General features: G+C 37.7%; 2 protein-coding genes across 3 annotated transcripts; both read right to left on the minus strand.

Moving 5' to 3' along the window:
- Positions 1–582: 582 nt before the first annotated feature.
- LOC135651331 (trafficking protein particle complex II-specific subunit 120 homolog) lies at positions 583–16,998 on the minus strand. Of its 2 annotated transcripts, XM_065171357.1 has the most exons (10): positions 16,439–16,998; positions 13,692–13,898; positions 13,392–13,574; positions 13,082–13,191; positions 12,053–12,112; positions 9,256–9,547; positions 5,678–5,970; positions 3,676–4,553; positions 1,552–2,535; positions 583–929 (listed from the first exon to the last, which is right to left on the minus strand). In XM_065171357.1, exons 1-10 carry the CDS (start codon positions 16,850–16,852, stop codon positions 709–711), a joined length of 3,642 nt encoding a protein of 1,213 aa, XP_065027429.1. In that variant the 5' UTR covers positions 16,853–16,998; the 3' UTR covers positions 583–708. The 2 variants fall into 2 exon arrangements, with proteins under 2 accessions (XP_065027429.1, XP_065027430.1); XM_065171358.1 differs by lacking the exon at positions 16,439–16,998 and having other exon boundaries at positions 13,679–13,818.
- A 1,254-nt stretch (positions 16,999–18,252) lies between these two features.
- On the minus strand, positions 18,253–19,525 carry LOC135651767 (uncharacterized). Its single transcript, XM_065172181.1, has one exon. The coding sequence runs from the start codon at positions 19,460–19,462 to the stop codon at positions 18,818–18,820; it is 645 nt and encodes a 214-aa protein (XP_065028253.1). The 5' UTR covers positions 19,463–19,525; the 3' UTR covers positions 18,253–18,817.
- Positions 19,526–21,366: the final 1,841 nt, after the last annotated feature.

Genomic DNA, 21,366 nt, shown 5'->3' on the forward strand with positions numbered 1-21,366 from the left:
ATACATGCCCAATATCGTCGGATCGTATTCGGATACTCTCGAGGCCTGTTAACATCCAATTACATGACTATTCCCTACTACATAACGTGTTATTCTAACAATCTAACCTTTTTTTGTGGCTTGCCTTGGCCATTCTTCTTCTTCTTCTTCTTCTTAAAGATATACCAACAAGTGTATGCGATGCTTACTCCATGGAGCACATTCCTTCGCCATTGCGGTCAACAGATAAATTTGCTGAGACGATATAGCATTGACCACATAGAAGAAGAACTTGTACGACTCCTCAACTTGCAGAACCAACTCTACAAGTAGTTCCATGGGTTTTTATTCCTAGGACATCATCATACACAACCTTGCAAACATAGCTACATCTAACCGCTCTTCTCATTATTGGGATGGAAAATCTATTTAACAGTTGTGCTAAATGATAGATCACGAATATAGTTTCTTTATTTTTCAGAAAGAAAGAAAAAAAAAAAAACTGTGGACTAGCTGTTACATGGAATACTGCATATAGTGAGAAGGGCTACTAACTCATAATATTGCAACAACAGTGATTAAGGTTTCACAAGGCACAAAAAGTAAAATAAAGCATGTGAGCAAAGCCTCCCATCAAACAAAAATCAAATCTGAATGGTTTTTCTGTTTGTATCAACAAATACAAAGACAATCGGAAAAACTAACCAATTTGTGCCACACAGGTAGGCATTAGGCAGTCCCGACAACATGGACATGAAATGGGGATCCACGACAAAATATTGGCTCATCAGATGAGTCCGATTTTGCACGAGCCCTCAGGACATCGGTTGCATCATTTATGACGGCAGCTGCAAGAAGTGTGTAATCCCCTGGCACAAGAAAGTACAGGGCAAAGGAATGTGTTATATCTTGGAGTGGAGGAGCCTCCAGACTGATATCACTGAGGGTACCTGAGGAAAGAGAAAACTAAAAATGAGTCAACAAAATATTGTATAATTGTGAGGTAACACCATTCTATTTGGTCCATCTCTGATTCTGATAAGAGGGATAAATGAGCAACATCAGCTCTTTGTGTGTGCGTGATTCCAAGGAATATCGACTTTGGTTAATAACAGAACTTTTTATCTGACTTGAATGTAAGGCTAGGAAACAGTCACTGTGGTCCAGTAACTAAAATGTCTGGAAGCTTTACCAAATCACATGTATAACAAAACGGACAAAAAAAGAAATAACAAGGGAAATATTGCTTTATTTTTCTGCTTCACAATAAGAAATGAACCAGCATGTCATGTTCAATGAAAGAGGCACTATCTAACAAGAACATACTAAACGGGGTCAACAAAAAAGGTTGTGTCGGGAACGCCCAGTCCCAAAGTTGTCACTTTAGTCGTAAAAAGATGAAAAAACACAAGACATGTGGGAAAAATTAGGTCCTACGAAATGTGCATGTATGGAAGTTTATCTTGCCTTATCATTTTGTTTATAGACTGTCAGTTCATTTAGTCAACCAAAATAAGAAAATGTTGATATAAAACAAATTACTGCTATCGATCAAGAGATATTGAATCATACCAGCCCATAGAACAGTTGCTTTATTTCCTTCAATGCAATTCTCTCCTGCTACATCTCTGCATGAAACATTAAGGCTCATTTTAATCCTTTCCTTTGTGTTATTCCGAATGATGACCTCCATACGAGTCATCTCGTGAGCCAAGACAGAACCTTTAGCTCTTGCAACATTCCTACTACCAGGCTGGCCAGGGGGATTGTCTGATATACTGGACTCTTCAGGAGAAACAATATTTTCTGATGCAGTTCCATTTTCACCCAACCTGAAACCAAAGGTTAAAGGGTCCGGCAGTAATATATCCATGATCGATGCTTGCAATGCTGCTTGAGTGGCATCTTTGATGTTCAACTCTCCTGAGCTATTTCGTCCTGAATGCCATCTCACTTTTATTTTGGATATTAAATTGTTGATGGAAGCATTCAGCTCAGCCTTTGCATTCCTTTCTGCTGTGCTAGAAAATTTATTTCCTAGAAGATTATTGACTTGAGCATCTTTTGAAAAGAAGGAAGCATCAAGAACAGGTAGTTTGAAATGCTCCATGGGTATTAACACTCTTGCAGAATAGTCACGATCAATTCTGGTTTTACGGTACCCAAAGTCAATGTCTTCATTACTGAAATTTGCCATGCCATGCTCACTCTGTTGACTATCCAACTGCATTGAGACATTGACCTCAAAGACTACATCTATGGGATTAGACAGTTCTAGTTCAAGAAGTCGCAAACCCCAACTTCCTCTATATGGATCAATCTTAACCAAACTGTCATTTTGGTTCACTGATTTTAGTTCTTCAGTTATACCATTCTCACCATAAATTTGCTTAGGAAGTGCCTCGCTCACACGTGCCGGAAATTCCATTGAGAGCAAGCGTGCCCTTACAAAGCGCAAGCCCTGAAGAACACACACATTTAATGGGACAACCAAGCGCCTTCCTGGTGGCACAGAATTGCCACTGCCATTTGATTCATCAGGACTTGTCCATGGACCTAAAAGAACAAAGAGGAAAAGGTTAGCCCACTTCAGACCAATTGAATAATAATAGAATCAATGAAAAAGTATGCCAATATTTGATCTTGCTAAAGTACTTGTTATGTCAAAGATAGTAACAACATGGACAAATTCACATCCAGTCCTGTAGAAACAAGCAATGCCATGACTCTGGCAGTTTTCCTTTCCACTCTAACAACTCTAAATCTAAATTGGTTAGTCATGTCGTACTGATGCATTTAAATTTACTCTTTAAACATGTCTGAACCACTTGCACAGATTTCTCAGATATAACACACAACTTCCAACAGATAAAACACATACCTACTGCACAGTGCTCATACCACCATGGATAGGGGGAGGGTCAATGTATACAACCTTTCCTCTAAATAACATGGCTGTTTTCGTAATTCAAACCCTGGTCTCCCAGGTAGCAAAGGAACAATCTTTGCTCTGCTTGGTGGTATTCTTAAAATGTTATGGTGATGCCATGATCTCCAGGTTCACCTAATCCTGATAAATTTCACTGATTCAGGTTAGAATGTGCCAGATTTATCCCTTTCACTCATTTTCTAAAGGATCAAACAAATTCTACATGAGTCAGAAAACCCTAAGGTTTGGAAGGGATCCGTCAGCCTTAGGCTGACTAAAGATATAATTGATTTGAGCTTCTTTTCTTTTCCTGTTCCAACTACTCTAGCCAATTCTATTTAGTTATATCTACTTCAGCTATCTAGCTAGATTGATTCGTCAAACTGATGTCTGAAGCAATGTGTTCCACATATTACATAACAATCCTGACTAATTCTGATCAGTCCCATAAATTAGTGGGTCACTATCTTATTTCCAGTCATTTCAAAGTTTCTGTATCTCTAGTCATTACAAAAATAGAACTCCAAGGGCTAACCCCACTCGTAAACATATTGACTTATTCTGACACAAAAAAGAATCAAAGATGAAATTACAAGGCAAGAGAAGATTTAAACACTTTCCCTAGGAATGTAGCTGAAGAATTTGTGGATCATGAACTACAAAACAAATTCACAGATATAAGAGAACTTATTTCTAGAAGACTGCTGCTATCATAGAGATTACAACTTTAAAAGAAAATTATAAATTTGAAAGGGACATTTAAGTACCCGCATAATAAATAACCAACAACGGGCTGCTTCCTTCCTTGGATATTCTTCGTGCACTTCCAGAGGAGCTCTTGCTAGCATCAAATTCAGAATCCGTCAAGCTCAGCTGCCATGCTTTTACAGTTACTGGAATAGTCACTTCTCCACCAGGTTTCAGAGGAAGAGATGATAACAGAACATCATGTGCAATTGAAATAACAGAATCCTGGTTTTTCCCTGATAATGCAATGTGTGCTTGCTCAATTGGTACAGTCCCAGCATTCGTTAGACTTGTCCAAATATCACGAATTTCACCTTCATACAAGATGGTAGAACCATTCCCTCCTACCACGTGGGAAACTAGCAGAGGTAGAGGGGGCACCACAGATATGTTTGGAGCGGACATGTTTTTTGGTTTGGTAGAGCCACAGCATCTGAAAGGGTCAGAAAGAACAAGGCCCTGTGATGCCCCAAGAAGTAAGTTGTCAACATCCCTGAATAGGTGCTCTGTAATCACACCAAAGCAATGGACAATGCATCCTGGTATTGAAACTGCTCCAACTTTTGTTGGAATCCCAGACAATAAGATCACCTTGGAAGTATTAGGTGGCAGACTCACACTTACAGGAAAAGCATCAAAGTTTCCAGAATGAACTGAGAGATAAATACTTTCAACCATAAGGTCAAAGCTACATGGATTTGCCAATTCCACTAAAACCTGAACTGGTTCTCCTACAATCCATGTAAGCTCTTGTTTATTGCAATCAGAGATGGTCCCCTTGCTGAAAGGAGTGTAAATAAATGGTCCAGAAGGTGCTGAACCAGTCCACCACTCCTTTTTTTGTGGATTGCGCTTTATGATATCTGTTTGTGAAGGATGGAGAGGAAACGAATGCAACCTGGAAAAGAAGCAAGCATCCATTACTGTTACAGGAAAAATTACCGTGGTACTGATACTGTATACTATAATTCATTGCATTTTATTTATTTTTAGGCATAGGAATAACTTGAACTTGAAGTTTGTCTAATATTTGAACCTAAAGTGCATCAGTAGAGAAAAGTCCCTAGAAACAAATGCTTTGGTTACTTTAACTGTAAACTACAAACCAACTAGATGCAAAAACACAGACAGATAACAATTATGACCATAGCTAGGGGAAAATAATAGATTCGACAGACATCAGATTGTGAAAAAAACATATCCATGGACATTTCTTATCAGAAAACACAAATTCATATAAACATATAGAACAGATAGTAAATCCTGTAACCATATTTGTTTAAGGCTGATACTACTATAAGCTGGACATACAACAAATATAAGTTCAAATTGGATAATAGGTGGTTATGGAAGTGTATATAATACAATTATAAGGTAATATAGTAATACAAAGGAGCAATCAAGAAACTAATTCAAATTCATCAATCATATTAATATGGTGAGAAAGTCCAAAGCAAATGTCAAAAAATGAAGAAGCATGAGAAATATATGATGTGCACAGAAAAATTAATATATTAGAAATTTTTTTACAGTCAGGAATATTCAGAAATAAGATCAGGATGATTTCAAAGTAACTAACTCTTGGTTTAAAGACAAACAAATTGTTCAGAAATCTTAAATATAGCATAAGAACTGCAAAATATCATTCTTTCTTGAACTAGGCTACAATTAGGTTGTAACAGATTTTCAGATAAATTTTTGCATTAATCAGAATCTAGAACCTTCATGTTTATAGCCAGAAAATGTTTTAAGTCATGGTAGAGTAGACAACAACAAGCTACTGCTCCTTTAAGGAAAACAGGATAGTATGTCCAAGTACAGTTATCATATGATTTTGGTCCCTTTTTTCTTTAGTGACTATTTGGATTTTCATTCATCATTGTATATTTATCAGCAATAAGAATTCAGAACTGGCAGCACGGAAAGGAAATAATGAGGAGAGAGGAAACAACAATTTCTATATAAATATTAAACCAGAGAGGAAACAACAATTTCTCAATACAATGAAAAAATAAAAAATACCTGATAAAAGGAAGGGCAGGATCGGCACAGCGTGTGCCTGATGGAAGTCTTTCTGCAGAGTTTGCAAGTGAGCTTGCAAGCCCACTCTGACCAGCAGGCGTAATGAGCGGATAAAATGATCTAAGTAGACGAGCTGCAGCACTCCATGCAGCAAGAGGATCACCAGCACGAACAGAGGACATCAGTATCTCTCTCAAAACAACCATTTGTATGGTGCTCCACTGAGACTCAAACAAGGAGACTATTGATAAAGGGTGCATTTTTCCGCCATCACCATGACTTGCTCCAAGATCCTTGATGCAAGTAAGTTGAAGAGATTATTAGCCATACCTAAACTGCATGAAGAATATCAGGAAATGGAGTCTAGAAACAGCTTATTGCATCCATCTTAAGATGGACTTAATTTCAATCACTGTCATAGAGAATACAATGAAAACAAAACACTATAAGACAGTTCAGAACTTGTCTGTTACCAGTTCCGGAACCTAATCGGACCAATATGCAAACAGTAAATGTAGACCAAAAAACAGATCTAAAATGGTTTAATTTTGGTAGATGGCCAGTCTACCATGGTACTAGCATACTACTGTACCAGTTCCACAGTTTGACTAGTACAGCACAATCTGTATGTTGGATGTACCATAGTACTATGCTCTGAGTAAAACACGGAATTCATAAAAGTTAATTATATATTAGCATCCACTCCTATGCATGCACCAGGAACCAGCTATCATTATTTTTAAGCTCTATAGTATCAATCTACTATCTAACAGTGATTTAAAAAGCGCTAGGCGCCAAAAGGTGCCAAGGTCCAAAAAAATCCGAGGCGCTAGGCGCTCGCCCAAGCGAAGCAAGACGCTAAAATATAAAAATATATAATATAATTAATAAATATAATTATTTAAAATTTTAAATAAAAATATGCTATTAAATTAAGAAAATCTAAGATATAAAATTAACAGTATTAAGAAACCTAGCAATAATTTCAAATAAATAAAAATTAACAGTATTAAAATCAAAACAATATATTATTAATCTATTAACAGTATTGAAAATTAATTATTTTAAATAAACTTAATAATATTAACAGTATACAGTATACGTATACTGTTAAAAGGAAGTGTAAACGGGTGCTGAGCCTGCTGACTGAGAAAAGAGGAAGCGGCAGCAGCGAGCAGCGAGCGACGACAGCGACAGTGGCGAGCGGCGATAGCGACGAGCAGCGGGAGCGGCGAGTAGTGGGAGGCGCGAGCGGCAACAACGACAGCGACAGCGGCGAGCAACGGCAGCGGGAGCATGAGCGGCGACAGCGGCGAGCAGCGGGAGGTGCGAGCGGCGACAGAGGCAGCGTTTGCGAGCAGCGACAGCGGCGACAACGGAAGCGTTTGCGAGCAGCGGCGAGCAGTGAGATCGGGATCAGGATCGGGAGCGGCAGCGGCAGCGGCGAGGGTTAGGGTTGGGTTCTCACTTATATCGATTTTAGTTGGTTCGATTGAACCAACTAACCATCAGAGACCGAACCAGGACCGAACCAGACCTAAAATCCTGGTTCGGTCGCCTTGATTAACCCAGGCGCTCGCCCGAAGTGCCCAGCGCCTGGGCTCGGGCGAGCGCCCAGGTGGCGCGCTGGAGATTAGCGAGGCGCTTAGGCCTCGCCTCGCCTCGCCCGAGCGCCTAGGCGAGCGCCCGAGCGCCTTTTTAAATCACTGCTATCTAAGCAATTTATTGATTCAAGATTAACTATAGAACTCCAAAGTTAGGAATCTTAAAGTAAAATAGTAAATGTGATAAGAACAGAATCCTTGGACAATGTTACGAAAATATTATTACATTGTACAAGAAAATAAATAGTGAGCTCAGCTTAATTTTATTAACCACATTACTCTTCTGGCCAAACAAATGCAAATTTAGAAATCTACTAAGGGCAATATAAAAGGCACAAACTTGGAGAATAAGAAATTAAAAAATATTCTTTCCGATATCCTCATGCACGTGACTTCTTTAATGTGTGTGTGAGATAGACTAAAAAACAGAACACTGTGGTGATATTAAAACTATATTTGTGCACATTGATAGCATGATTTTTTCATAAGGTCACCTAATAGTGTTACAAAAGAACATGGAAACCAAGCAAGGGTTTTGGGACAACTCAACCAGTCTTACCTATCATTGTTGTGTGGGTCCTCAATAGCTTGATTATTAGGAAAAACATATAAAATATAGTATTATGTTTGTGAAGGTTGGAAGTGGCAATATCACAAACATTTGGTGGAAAAACTTTAAACAACCAACATAGTCTGCAATGGTTGGATAAACTCAATGAGCACTTATACAAGAGAACGGCATATAGCAAGAGAAAAGTAAATTGCAAAGGCACAAGAATTTACAGGTTCGGCCTAAGGAACAAGGCCAGCATCTATAGGAGAAGAATGCAAAAGTTGTTTTCTATTACTGGAAGATTACAAGAGAATCACAACTTAGTGTCGAAGCATACAAGACAAAGCTCATCCAACTTCTTATCTAACCCTCAAAAAGAAAATGATCCTACATAATAATGGGCACTAAGACGAACTAGAACTTTGAGGCTTCTTTCTTCTCTGTCAATCTTTCCAGAATAATCTAGTGTTCTTTTGTACACATGCACATAGTCTCATTCCCACGTTAGCCCTATACTTGGCTATTAAGAAATTTAGGCCCTTAGATCAAAGGAACATCATCCAATGGCTCAAACCACATACACGTTCACTTTGGAAAGGTTCAGATTTCGTTTCACCAAGCCATACACTGGGGCAACTGGAAAGTGCTAACAAGTAACATAACAAAGGCTAACAATATGTCAACAATGATCAAACTTGCTAGAACTCTGTGCACGCTAACTTCAATAATTCATCTTCAACAATAAAAACCTAATTTGTGGCTTAAGCAGCAGTATGCAATATCTTCTAAAATCATTTCTATCAATCCTACTCATGACAGTGTATTTTCTAAAATCTAAGTTCAACAATCCATTTTCCTGGTTCTCAGACACAAAGATAAGCATCTATACTTATCAATGTCTACTTTTGCAATCAATTAACCACATATCTCAGTCAAATTGCTATCCGAACAATCTCAAGTAGTTAAAACTTTTGTGAATTTCTAATATACCTCTCACTGTGCTTTTAGTTCTATCCATGGGAATCAAGATCTCTCTACCACCATGAAACTATGAAATCACAATCTTATCCTAATATATAGTAGTTTACATTCAGGAACATTATGTTATGTCATCTAGAACTTGGGTATACAATTTAATTAGTGTTATTTAGTTCTGTGGATATATAATTGGGTATAGAATCTCTCACTTTTTTTTTGTTTTCTGCACCTATTTTTTCTTGCAAATAAAAGAGATTTTCAAGAGAAACCAGCCAAAAACACCTAGTTAATGAGTGGAATAGAGTGATTTATCAGACATGCAGTTAATGGTGCATATAAAATAAGTAGAGTTTGGTTAATAAAAAGAATTATCAAGGAGAGAAAATTCTGAATTTTGATATAAAAATATGAAATTCTCAGTATTTCTTCTAATAACAACTTACTTGGGATGATGGACACATCTTTTGGCTGTTCCTTCTACTTTGGACGTGATAAGCATTTGAAGTCATAGTCAAAACTTGCATAGCACTCATAGCAGCACAGGCATTATCCTGCTGCAAGTACAATTGAGCTACTTGTCGTGAAAAGAAGGCTGCCTTCCGTTGATAGCCAAGAGTTCCAAACAATCTTGCTATTTCAACATATAATATTAAGCGATCACTTGCATCAATCAGGGACTTTGCACCATCAGCAGCACTCATCAACAAGTCGACAACCTCCTTAGCAAGTTCACGCCTAATAAGAAGAGATCAAGAGCAGCACAAAGATGTTTCAACTTCCGAACTGGTTAATAATGCTAGTAGATATAAGTGATCTCCAGTTATTAATAGCAATTGAAGAAGTATGAACCACAGTAAGAAAATTTTAAAAATTTAAAATCCCCCATCCAAAAAAAATAAATCAATCCCCCAACAAAACATCATAAATATAAAAGTTAGGAAGACATTTGTCATAAATACTCCCAAATTATATTGATCACTGGAAAATGAAAAATTGTTCTAAGATATGAATGGTGGCATTAAATGAAGAACAGAGATTCAATTATAACTAAAATGGTTTCAGTAACTTTTTCAGTTGTACATATAGATACGTAGAATATACACCCTTGAATATTCTTAAGAAAACGGGAGGCCCAGTGTTGCAAATGCTCTCGAGTTGAAATTGTTTAATTCTATAAGTCCAAGTAGAAAACCTCAGGATTCAACTTAGACGCCTTAATTTTTCCTTGTGGGACTCTTCATCTTAAACTAATACAAACAGTGGACAGAAAGTTTCTTTATTGGAATTAATAATAGCGGATAGTGTAACTAGGGTTCTTTTTGCACAACATGAATCTAGGGTCTAGTGGACATATAGCAAAGCTTATCTTGATTGGTTCTAAACTTCCAATTAAACAAAAAATTGAGTTTTCAGTAGAAGCCCTTCTCTAACAATCACTTAAATTAATTTTGTGCTAGGCTACAGAAGCTTATTTCAGAGATTGTGCAGTATTTTTAATTTCAGTATTGAGAGTCATAATGAGGAGTTGTGCACATGATTAGGTGTCAGTAAATTGGGTGATATTTTCTCCATAATAGTTGGACTCTAATTCTGTCAATAGGCAGGGTAGTAAATAAAAGAAAATAGATTCAACAAGCTAGCTATTCTAGACTGCTAACTATAATAGTCCATGGATCAGCTATCAAGTTGTTGCATTGTTTTTTAAATAAGTCACAGAGGGTATAGATAAGGATGTTTTCAAGTTATTTGGACTAATTTCCATCATGAATTTTATTTTTTACTAGCTCAATAATGTTATCTTATAGTTCCTTTTAAGGAGGAAAAGCAGTTCAATTTAAGGTTCTAATAGGTTCATAGTTTAACAAAATTAGGATGCATAACTTACAAGAAGAGTAAAGGATCCATAACTTAGGAGAGGAGTAGAGGCCAATTGGTTCTTATCAAAGGGACTCTTTATGTGATTTTATCAGTGTTTTTGGGCTTGCTAAACTTTTCACCCATTTTACATTGTCTTCCCACCTGCTCCCTATTTTCCATCTGTTGCTGCCTCGGCAGATCATTAAATAGACTACTATTTATGGTTTTAAATTAGACCCAGAAATAAGTTGATGAGTGTTTGGACCTTCACGGTTCTGCCTCATTATGATTTGAAGATTTAAGAACTCTAATACAAGATTAGAAAAAGAACACCCTTGGGACAGACAAAGGTTGCTGTTGTGTGGCAGTACATAGGCATATTACGATTGATCCACTTTAAGAAGAAAAAGAAAAAGGATGAATGAAAATTTTCTTCAGCACCAGACAATCAGTATGATACGCATATGTCCAATAGCATGCATGAATAATCAGTTGTAAAAGAAACTTATAGCTACCAGAACTTCAAACAGAAATTAAATTGGAATAAGAAGATCAATAAGCTAGAACAAAGAAATCAGAAACTTGGCACTATGACAAATATCAGAATGAGAGAGGGAACTACTGGAGAAGGGACAGACAGAAGTAGTTGCAGAAATTTTATACACAATCATTTTTATACAAATTTACAAAACATGTTTCAATTAAGAAAACCTAGAAGTTGAACAAATGTAATTTTACATGTACAATGCTTCGATAAAGATAAAGATAATTTATTTTCTCCATTTTACTATGAAATTATCAGCATCAGAACAGATGGATTATTATCATTAATAAAGTTACTAGATTGCCTGAGAAATTACAAAGATTTTAACAATTAAGATTTTTTATTTTTTTTATCCACCAATAGCACCTCTTGGTATATTATTATTTTTTTACAATAATGTCCTTAACCTTACCAAATGTACATCTATTTTCACATGTACAGATCACAACAAGGTATATCTACATGCAACGACCTAATATATAGGTTCTTGTATGTTAAAGGGCTGTCTACATTAGAATCTATGACAAGACCTGGAGAAAACACGAAATAACAACTAGAGATGTATTTGATATTTAAATTTCAAGCATGTACAGTATTTGAAAGCATACATAACTTTCATTGATCTGTGATGAATGACAAATCTTAACAAATTTTAAAAGAAAACTCAAATCAGTTACCACATAATAATTTGTTTATTACAGCTTTTGTGAAATATAAAGAAGCAAAAACAATATCCATGTGATTTTAAGATTGATCAGTAACAAGCAACAATATGGCAAACATAGGTCTTACCAGTAATATAAGAGAAATGATAATACAACTAACATACTCAGTCTTACCGGCAAAGGTATCTAGCTAACTTCAGTGCGGCCTCTAGTTCAAAGCTCACTGTTGAAACTCTACAAGAGATAAAGAAGGTGATCAACTCATCTTGGGTCATGTTCAACAAAGAGATCACAATAAATTTACTGATATATTATAATCAGATATAACTCAGCATAATTAAAAGGCCTTGACAAATAGAGCATACAAATCAGAAGATTATATTTCTCAATCTTGATGCTCCAAAGAACAGAGAGGATAGTAATGTCGAAATCTCCTCTTTCTAAGCTAAGAATAGATTGGAATCTACAGGTCTCAAAATAAAGGTCAGATAGATGCAGATCGATCTTCTGATATTGGGTGGTATAGGTCAGAAGACCAACAAGAAACAAGACTGAAATCCATCCTTAAAGATTTCAGTTCCATAACGATGATAAAAATATGTAAGAGCATGGGCCTAGGGGTGGTGGTAAGTTTGCTGTGATTATGCGTCATCACAAAAACAACCTTTATGTTTGTGAGAACCATTCAATAGCTGAAACCATGTGAATTAGGCCACCCTGTCTTTATAATAATAAAAATATGTAAAATTGGCTAACCAAGAAAAAAGAGATTTTTATAATCTTATTAAGAACAAAAATGTCGTTGTTATGGCAAATGTGTACCTGATGCCAGGAATAAACAAATTTTTTTCCTGTAAATGTTAGCTTTCCAAAAGAGATATGCTGATGTATATATGTACAAATATGCTTTCATTGGTATCAGTTCTGTTCACAGTACCAGAGAAGAGAGAACATGCCTCCATTTTACAACACTTCAATGTTTTGATCTAAAGTCACATTGCAACAAAACCAAACAATTTTTTCTATAGCAAGAAATATTGTCATCAAATTAAAGACAGATAAAATCCAAAGAAATATTCTCATCACGTAGACAACTCCCATCTAAAATTTATTTAAACTAATGCAAACATAAAATTGGCTGGGTTATTTCACAGACTCATGGATGTTCAAGAAGTCTACAAGTAACTAATGAATGATGCCTACCTTTGTGCATTATCCTGTAGATAAGATCTCCTATAGAGCTGAATAACATTGTAATAGCGGTACTTGACTTCCTCTTCTAAAAGAGGATCCTTATGATCCATTCGATCAACCTGAATATTGTAAACAAGTTAACTAAATCAATCATTGTTCTTAGTACAAAACCTCTAAAGCAATCAAAAAGCAACAGGTCAAGGGTAAAGGGTAAAAAAAATTCTATACTGCTTATGGAGCTTCTGCAATCTTTAAATTCAAAATCATTTGTCTAACCATGCGATAAAGTAACAGTACAAGAATGTAGAAATATGATTACCAGCAAGGCACAAACACTACCCTCCATAGCCCCTGCATGCCAGAATATATCCCCAGTTAACCTGGCCAGCTCTATTGCAGTGGAATAATGTGCATTAGCATCAATAGGTGATCCTGCTAACATGCAGTAATCCCCTATCGTTTTTTGTGCACGGGCAAGCCTCCTTTTCTTTGCTTTGATAAACTGAAGTAGAACCAAATTAAAGTCATACAACTCTTCAATCAATTAAAAGTATTCTAATCATTTTCAATATCACAAGATACAACTTTTCTAATTCCATAGAACACCTAAAGAATAAACCTCCTCTGAACCAAGACTAGATTGAGAGTCCAAGGGTGTCTTCAATATGGTTCCAGCTGATTCTGCACGAAGAACCCATTTCTCAAACTCCATCAACAAGGAAGCAGCAAGATCTTGCATCATGGTGAGCATGTGGAATTCTTGTGTCTTTTGATCAGAAGGAGGAAACAATAGAATGTTCTCTCTTTTATTGTCCCCTTCCTCTAACTGTTGACAGAACCCAAGAAAAAAGGAGATAGATAAGAAAAACCAAGCTTTCTGACTCAGAATTAGGAATCACACCATAGCGTAGTTTACAACCAAGCTCACAAATGTATGGTAAGTATAAAAGATCTATAATCAAATAAGAGTAGGTAAAGAAGCCAAATGAGAAAATGTGTTTGTTTAAACAAAGTTTTTTTATTAAACCAGAACTATATCAACTGACTTCATCGAGTATGATATAATTATTTCCAAGATGCTAAGAGCCTAATATATTAGTCAAAATCCAACTTTGCTATATTCAAATAACTTTTTAATAGTTTACATTACATCATTTTCTGGTACCCTACATAATCCATGAACACAAACAACTTTTATTTTATATATTTTAGTAACACCCTACATCCATCTCAACTTGGTCTTCTCTAGAACATATTTTGTGTGTATCATTTCCTAGCAAACCCGTATGCTAGCCCATGAAACATAATGGCTTAATCAACGTTCATCATATGATGTACAAAATGTATACCAATGCCCTATTGAACTGTGTGTTGCTAGTACTGAATCATAGCAAGTGACAGTAGTTTCCATACAATTGTTAGCCCAGCCAAATAAGCCAGACCAATAAACCATTTTTATTTTCTCATGTTTTGATATTTTGACTAAAAACAGGAACATCATGACCCCACACATCATTTAGCACCACAATAACATATCATGAGCAGAATATCTCAAAGAAAAAAATATTACATGATAATTAAGTGAGTTGATCAAACAATCACAATACAAAGAAACTCAATTGAAGATATACATCATAATCCAATAATTCAATCAAAATACATTGTCCAAAAAGTAATACAACCACTCCCTATAAGCATAAATTCACTTATTTAAGTGGTACAGAGGTTTGGATGTCTACCAGTCTCAAGATCAAAGTCCTCATTTTTGTCTAACATATTCAAAATATTGGTATTATGATTTCTGATGTTTTAGAACTTGTGTTACTAGAGAACAAAGTCACATAATATTGGTACCAAGATCAAAGTCACCAACTAAAGTATGTGGATCAATATCATTGGGTGGTGTGTGTAGATAAAGCTGACAGTCGACCATGAACAATGGGCCAAGATAGGACCGTTGAAGCCCAAGCAAGGAATGGAACTATGTCGAACCTGTAACGACCTATATCGGATTCGTAGAAACCAGCAACAACTGGTATATTAAGATTTGCTATGATCCAAGGCTCACCAACCAGTAGAAGGTGGTTGGATACAAAGTAGTGTGCACTAACATGATGGTCCATGGTCTTAATATCATCTTGCGGTTCTCCTTTCAAGCTAAAAGGTAAACAACAGAAACATAATACTCTGAGACCATTTTTTTTCCTTTTTAATTGCCCTGTTTTAAATGAATGGGTAAAACCTTTCTCATTCCTTGAGTATCCGCTTTCTATTATACAACAGATCTAGGATAGTAGAAGTAGAAACGGTAGGTAAAAAAAAAATTTCAGTCTCCCCTTAGTATCATACAATAAATGTAAAGACATAAAAAATCCTACCTTATAAACTGACTTGAATATTTTGTTTCAAAACCTATTTTGGTAAAACTATGGCCAGGTTGTAGTCCTCTGTAATTTAAGCCTTTTGTTTGTTTGCAAAAATCATCTTCGTATGTCTTACTTAAAGCCTATCCCTTCTCGATTACAATCAGCAAAACCAATACCATCTATAAAACATATGCCACAGAATTTCATCACGAATTTGCTCAATCAGTATGTGCCTAACCATGAGCATTGTTCAAAATCATTTGATAAATAGGCAAGAAATCTATGGTTTTTTTTAATCATTTAAACTCACCAAATTAGAATCAGAAAGAATCTAGTTAAAACACAATCCTTTATTTGTCTCAAAATTATGTCATCTGCAAGAATTAGGAACTCAATTATTTTGGTATAGACGCCAGGCAACTAGAAGATTCTGGCCCATTTTGAACTTTCAAATTCTACAAAAACAAAAACAAAACAAAACAAAACAAAAAAACGAGTCTGAACTGTAAATCTAACCAAGCAGATCCATTACCAAAACCATGAGCACTGTTCAACCACAACTTCTTGTTGACATCAATGCATCCCTTGGTCTATCAGACGCCATTCTAAATGTTAAAAGAAAGGTCAGTCCATTCTGGCCATAGGAAGAAGCAGAAACTCCTACCTTCCTAGCTTGTAACTTCCGGTCAGAAAACAAAATCCTTCTGCAAGCTGATTAGGTAATGAGTCACTTATTGACAAATCATGGTAAACTAAGTTTTCCATTACCAAATTACTGATAATTTTCCGTTCTTGCCACGATTTATTCATGAATAAGAAGTTCTCTGTGGATCCAAAAATCAAATTTGCATGCCTCGTTCAGAAAGAGGGACTCCATGGAAATACTTCACGACCAAACCTATCACACCTCTCGTCAAGATCACACCACATGGAGCAATCAACAGAAGTCAAGCAATGTTACACCTTGAGAGTAAATCGAGAGAAGGGATCTTGGACGCACCTGGGAATCGGTAGGAAAGAAGGCGAAGCAGCGCTTGGCTAGTGCTGAGGTGTAGGCTTTGCAGGCAGTGGCGAACTGGTCAGCGACGAGATCGAGGTCGGGGGAGGCGGGGCAGTGGCAGAGGCCGATGACAGCAAGGATCTTGCGGCAGGACTGGAAGTCCTCCCAGGCGCTGGGCGGGGCGCCGCCCAGCATGAACTTGAAGCGCAGGCTGCCCGTCTCCCATGGCTGGTGGGTGAAGGGGCTCTTCTGGTGCTCCGAGTAGAAGGAGCTGATAGAGGAGAGGTCGATCCGGGTGTGGCGGCCCAGCATCTCCACGTAAGAACGCAACCGCGGGTGTGGGATTGAGCCGCCGACGGGTAGGACGGCGATCCGGATCATGGAGCCTGTCTCGAAGCTCACATCCGGCTCCATGGCCCGCCGCGGGGGCTCTCGAGGGCAGCGGCGCAGGAGGAGGTGGAGGAAGGAGGAGGCGACGCAGAGAGAACGGAGACGCGGCGGGGGCGAGGGCGGGGGTGGGAATTTAGATCGGAGATCTGAAGGCGGTCGGAGGGGGGAATCGTGGCCTGTGGGACCCACTTAAAAGACAGAGAGAGGGGTCAAGCTGGTGGATACCAGAAACGGGTGCGATCAACAACAGGCTGCACTGCACCAAATCGGTTGACGTGGGTTCGCATTCACCGACGAAATCAGCATCGTTTCAGATCAATTCCAATCGTTTTTACTACGTTACGAAGGACGACATAATTTCTAATTTACTCCCCATTACACTTACATCATTGCACAAAAATGATCATTATTATATGCTTAATCAAGTATTATTCATGATCTGTTCTAATTAAAACCACAAGCCTTGGCTAATAATAGTATTATGACCCGAACTCCATCCATCCTTTTCTATCTGTTAATACAAACCCGGTCCATTGACTTCCATCCAATGTCAGATCTTTGGGCCATCAAGTTCGGCCCAACAATTACACCAATTACTGTAAAATATGAATATATATATATATATATATATATATATATATATATATATATATATATCCAAGACATCCACATAGCAACATTAACATGAAGTTACAACAGAAATTATTAATATATTAATGATTGTAATGAAATTTGCAGCTTGAGCAAAGTAGGAAACATGTTGCCTCTGCAGTCCAATTCCATGAGGATTCTAGAGTTCAAATAATAATAATAATAATATTTTTGAGATTAAAAATATCAAAATATATTTAATATAAAAACATCACAATAAAATTATGGAAGCTTAAGTATATCAAAATATATTTTCTTTAGAAATCAGGTAGCCCAGTTGAAACATTATCATCTTTAGGCTAATTGGGCTCTACATATATGGATGCTTTGATACTTTTCTTGGGTGGAAGCATAATACATAAGAATATTTTACTCGATTAGGATGTATCAGATGCTTTGATTCTTATGTTCTGTGAAGACATATTACATCACACACTCCAAGCTCTTTTATTTGAAATTTTTTTTTTAATTATGATGCATATAACATTTCATTTCTTAAATCTTATTTTTGTCTTTTACTTTTTAAAAATAATAATTATTATTATTATAATAAATAAATTAGATATATATTTTTTTTATAATGAAAAAGAGTGAGTCAAACAATGACAGCTTCGGAGAGAGTTGGTTGGAAATGAATCATGTTATTATAGGTAGTTCACCGACTCCACCAAGTAGACTCCAACAAAGCCATTCGACCAATCCGCAGAATCTAATAAATTTGCAGGCAAGTTGAACAATCCAACCAAGTAAACAAATCTGAACATGCCTATCCATACAACATCAAAGACAAACATTTTATTTTTACTGATGACTAAGTTGGACAGGAGGAAGAACATTAGCCCACAACACCATTAGAACTGCATATCAAAGATTACAAACCACAACTATAAAGCAAAACATTCGACGCATCAAACATAGATACCTTCTAATTGACCAAACAACGCATCACCATTACCACATACCAGATGAACATAAGCAATAGCTACATCCCCTACCAATAAACTACGGCTGTCGTTGTACTCCTATGACCTTTGGTTCTCCGATTCCCCACCTTCCTTTTGAAAAAATAGAGGAATATTGATGAACCGGAGAAGCCAACAACACGACACAGTCCCATCTAAAGCTTTAGCCCCTTCAGACGCCACCATAATCCCTTCTTTTTCCCACCCCCCACCCCCCCCCCCCACCTTTCTTTTGTTTTGGGGGCCCCCAAAGTTGAAATTTTGTCGACAAATATCACTTTTTTTCCCACCAAACACCTTTTTTTTCCTACAAAGATCGCATCTTTTCATCCCTACACCTGTAATCGGCGCCGATTTGACTTGCCGCCGCAGCGGATTACCATGCCAGAACGCGCGACGGAAGGGCCCTCGCGGCCTCCTCGCCCTTGACCACACCCTTCTTCAGGCAAAAAGAAGGAAGAGGGAGCGAACTGGGAGGAGGGGACGCGAAGAACGCCGGTCCCGCGTACGGCGACTCCAGAACGGCGAGCCCTCCTTTCCTCGGGAGGATCTCCGGCTCCGGCCCCAACCGATTCGTGGAGCAGAACACCGAACCATCACCCTCTCGTACCAGATCGGCAGCCCGGGGGGCTCCCGGCTTCAACTCCTCGCCTCGCTTCAAGATCCGGACCCCCTCCATCACGAGGGCCCTCCGCGAGCGGGTCTCTCCTTCGGAGAGGGCACCATCCTTCCGCGGAGACGGCGATTTCCGACTGTCGAACGGCGGGTTGGCGCGGCTGGGTTTGGCCACCGCCTGGGGAGGCGGCGAGCGGGCAGGCTGGCCCAGGCCACGCCGGCCTGCCTTCGAAGGAGGAGGAGGAGGAACGTGGAAGGAAGTGGAAGGAGGGGAGGAGGAGGTGGGTGGCGACCGGGGGGGTTTCTTGCGGTGGGGTTTCGCCGGCGGCGGAGGTCGGGACCCGAAGGCATCGACGTAGAGGGGGTTCCTCAGACAATCGTGCGGTCGCAGCACCTCTGTGCCCATTAGGGTAAGATCACCTACCACAGAAAAACCTAAAGAAGAAGAGGACGTGAATTATTGGCGAGATAAAGGGTACCCAACTCGGCATTTTATAGAGGGAGAGCGTTCCTATTTTGGACGCGGCCGCATTCATATTCCTATACGGACACGACGACCTGTGGATCAAACAAGGCACATCGGGTGCGTCCATCGTACACTGAACCGCTGCGATCGCCTCCTCTTAGAGATCGTACGGTAGAAATATTACCCGCACGCTACTCTATATGAGGACTTTCATAAGAGGAGTTTGCCGAATCTGACGCGTCAAGAAAACCACCATTGGACGCAATCATCGCACCCTGCCAACAAGGCGACCCTGAACTTGAAAAAATTTACATCGAGCCCATCACCGAAGCTCTTTTGGTCGTGATTAATTTTCGTACCGTTGATCTGAAATCGGACGGTTGTAGAAAGCTTGTGGAACCTCGAGACGACGAGGGTATTGTTGCGAGATAACCAAGGCAAGAGGGGTAGCGAATCGGGTACGGTCGACATGAGCTGGCGGATCGTTCGACCGACAGCCGTCGGGTCGGTTCCTCTCCGTGTTATATACTTTTCTACCCCTTTTCGAGAAACTCAACTCTCGACCGCGCGATGATTGGGCATGGACCCACAGGGGACAACTTTGAGGCCGAATAAGCACTTAGGTCATGAACCGAGTACTCAATGACGCGTAACGTATACTTTTGATCTTCACACAGCCACCGGGGTATTAAAATAGCACGACCTTTTCCTACCGCGTTGTACATTATTGACTGGCGTATACATTGATGTAACGTATGGAACACGGATCGCCCTTTGGAAAAAGGCATGGACGCTAAGTGTCCAATTTTCAACATCGATATATAAAGTAATTAACTTTATTTATCAGAAAATTTATAAACCTAAAGGTACTTTGAACTAATCAGAAAACGCCTCTTGATGATTAATTGTATATATTATTATTTCTCAATTCATTACCAGAAAGTTGGGAGACACCGGTAGTTTCGGTATTGTCACTATGAGTCAAGTAACAAGCAGTTTGTTAAATGAGGAGTTGAGAAAAAAAAATTCAACAACATCTCAGAATTATTTACAAACTACACTAAAAAAATTATGGTTGTCGATCTTCTCTTTTTTATTTCAACATAGTATGATATTTTTTTTTTCATAGAGCATCTTTGATTTATAAGATTTTAACATTTCTCGGTGATTCTTTTATTGTATGATTCAATGCATTTAAAATCGGAACAACTAATTAAATTGAACCAAATTAATAATAAAAATTAAAATAACACGTAAACTAAATATCATAATAGTCATAAAATATGCATGTTAAAAAAATTAATATTTTTATTCTTTTAGATTTATAACAACTAAAAATATTATCGAATGTGTATTAAGTATATCTAAACAATAAGATATGGTTTAAAAACATTAAGATATGATCATTTTCATTTTTATAAAAATAGTATAACAATAATAATCCTATGTTTTCAATTCAAAAATATAACCACAGAGTCTCATTACCGCAAAATCTCATTTTGCAGACTTTGTGTAAAACTAGATGCAATTTAATTAAGAATTGATAAGTTGTATTATTTTTTTTGAAACAGTACGACCGTCTCGTTTTTTATTTCTTCCACAAAAATATTTCGAATATACCTTTTTATTATAAAGACTTTCTTTAAATGTAAACAAAATTTCAGTGTATAATATGCACGTTTTTGTTGCTTTTAGAAAATAGTGATGAAGCTGACCTCGTAGAGACTGGACCTGAAAATTACTTTGCTGACTTTAAAAGGGTTTTAAATAGTGTCAAAATTTTCAAATATTTAGTGTTTGTATGATTATTTTTAAAATATAAATACCTGATATTATGTTGATAG

Source organism: Musa acuminata, chromosome BXJ3-10 (assembly GCF_036884655.1).
Source record: "Musa acuminata AAA Group cultivar baxijiao chromosome BXJ3-10, Cavendish_Baxijiao_AAA, whole genome shotgun sequence".
NCBI lineage: Eukaryota > Viridiplantae > Streptophyta > Magnoliopsida > Zingiberales > Musaceae > Musa > Musa acuminata.

Excerpts from the sequence above, each read along its gene's own strand:
- LOC135651767 (XM_065172181.1), bottom strand. The coding sequence starts at position 19,462 with ATGGGCACAGAGGTGCTGCGACCGCACGATTGTCTGAGGAACCCCCTC.
- LOC135651331 (XM_065171357.1), bottom strand. The coding sequence starts at position 16,852 with ATGGAGCCGGATGTGAGCTTCGAGACAGGCTCCATGATCCGGATCGCC. Across the intron at positions 9,548-12,052 it reads TTAGCTAGATACCTTTGCCG|GCGTGAACTTGCTAAGGAGG; the intron begins GTAAGACTGAGT and ends TCTTCTTATTAG. Across the intron at positions 2,536-3,675 it reads GTTGGTTATTTATTATGCGG|GTCCATGGACAAGTCCTGAT; the intron begins GTACTTAAATGT and ends TTGTTCTTTTAG.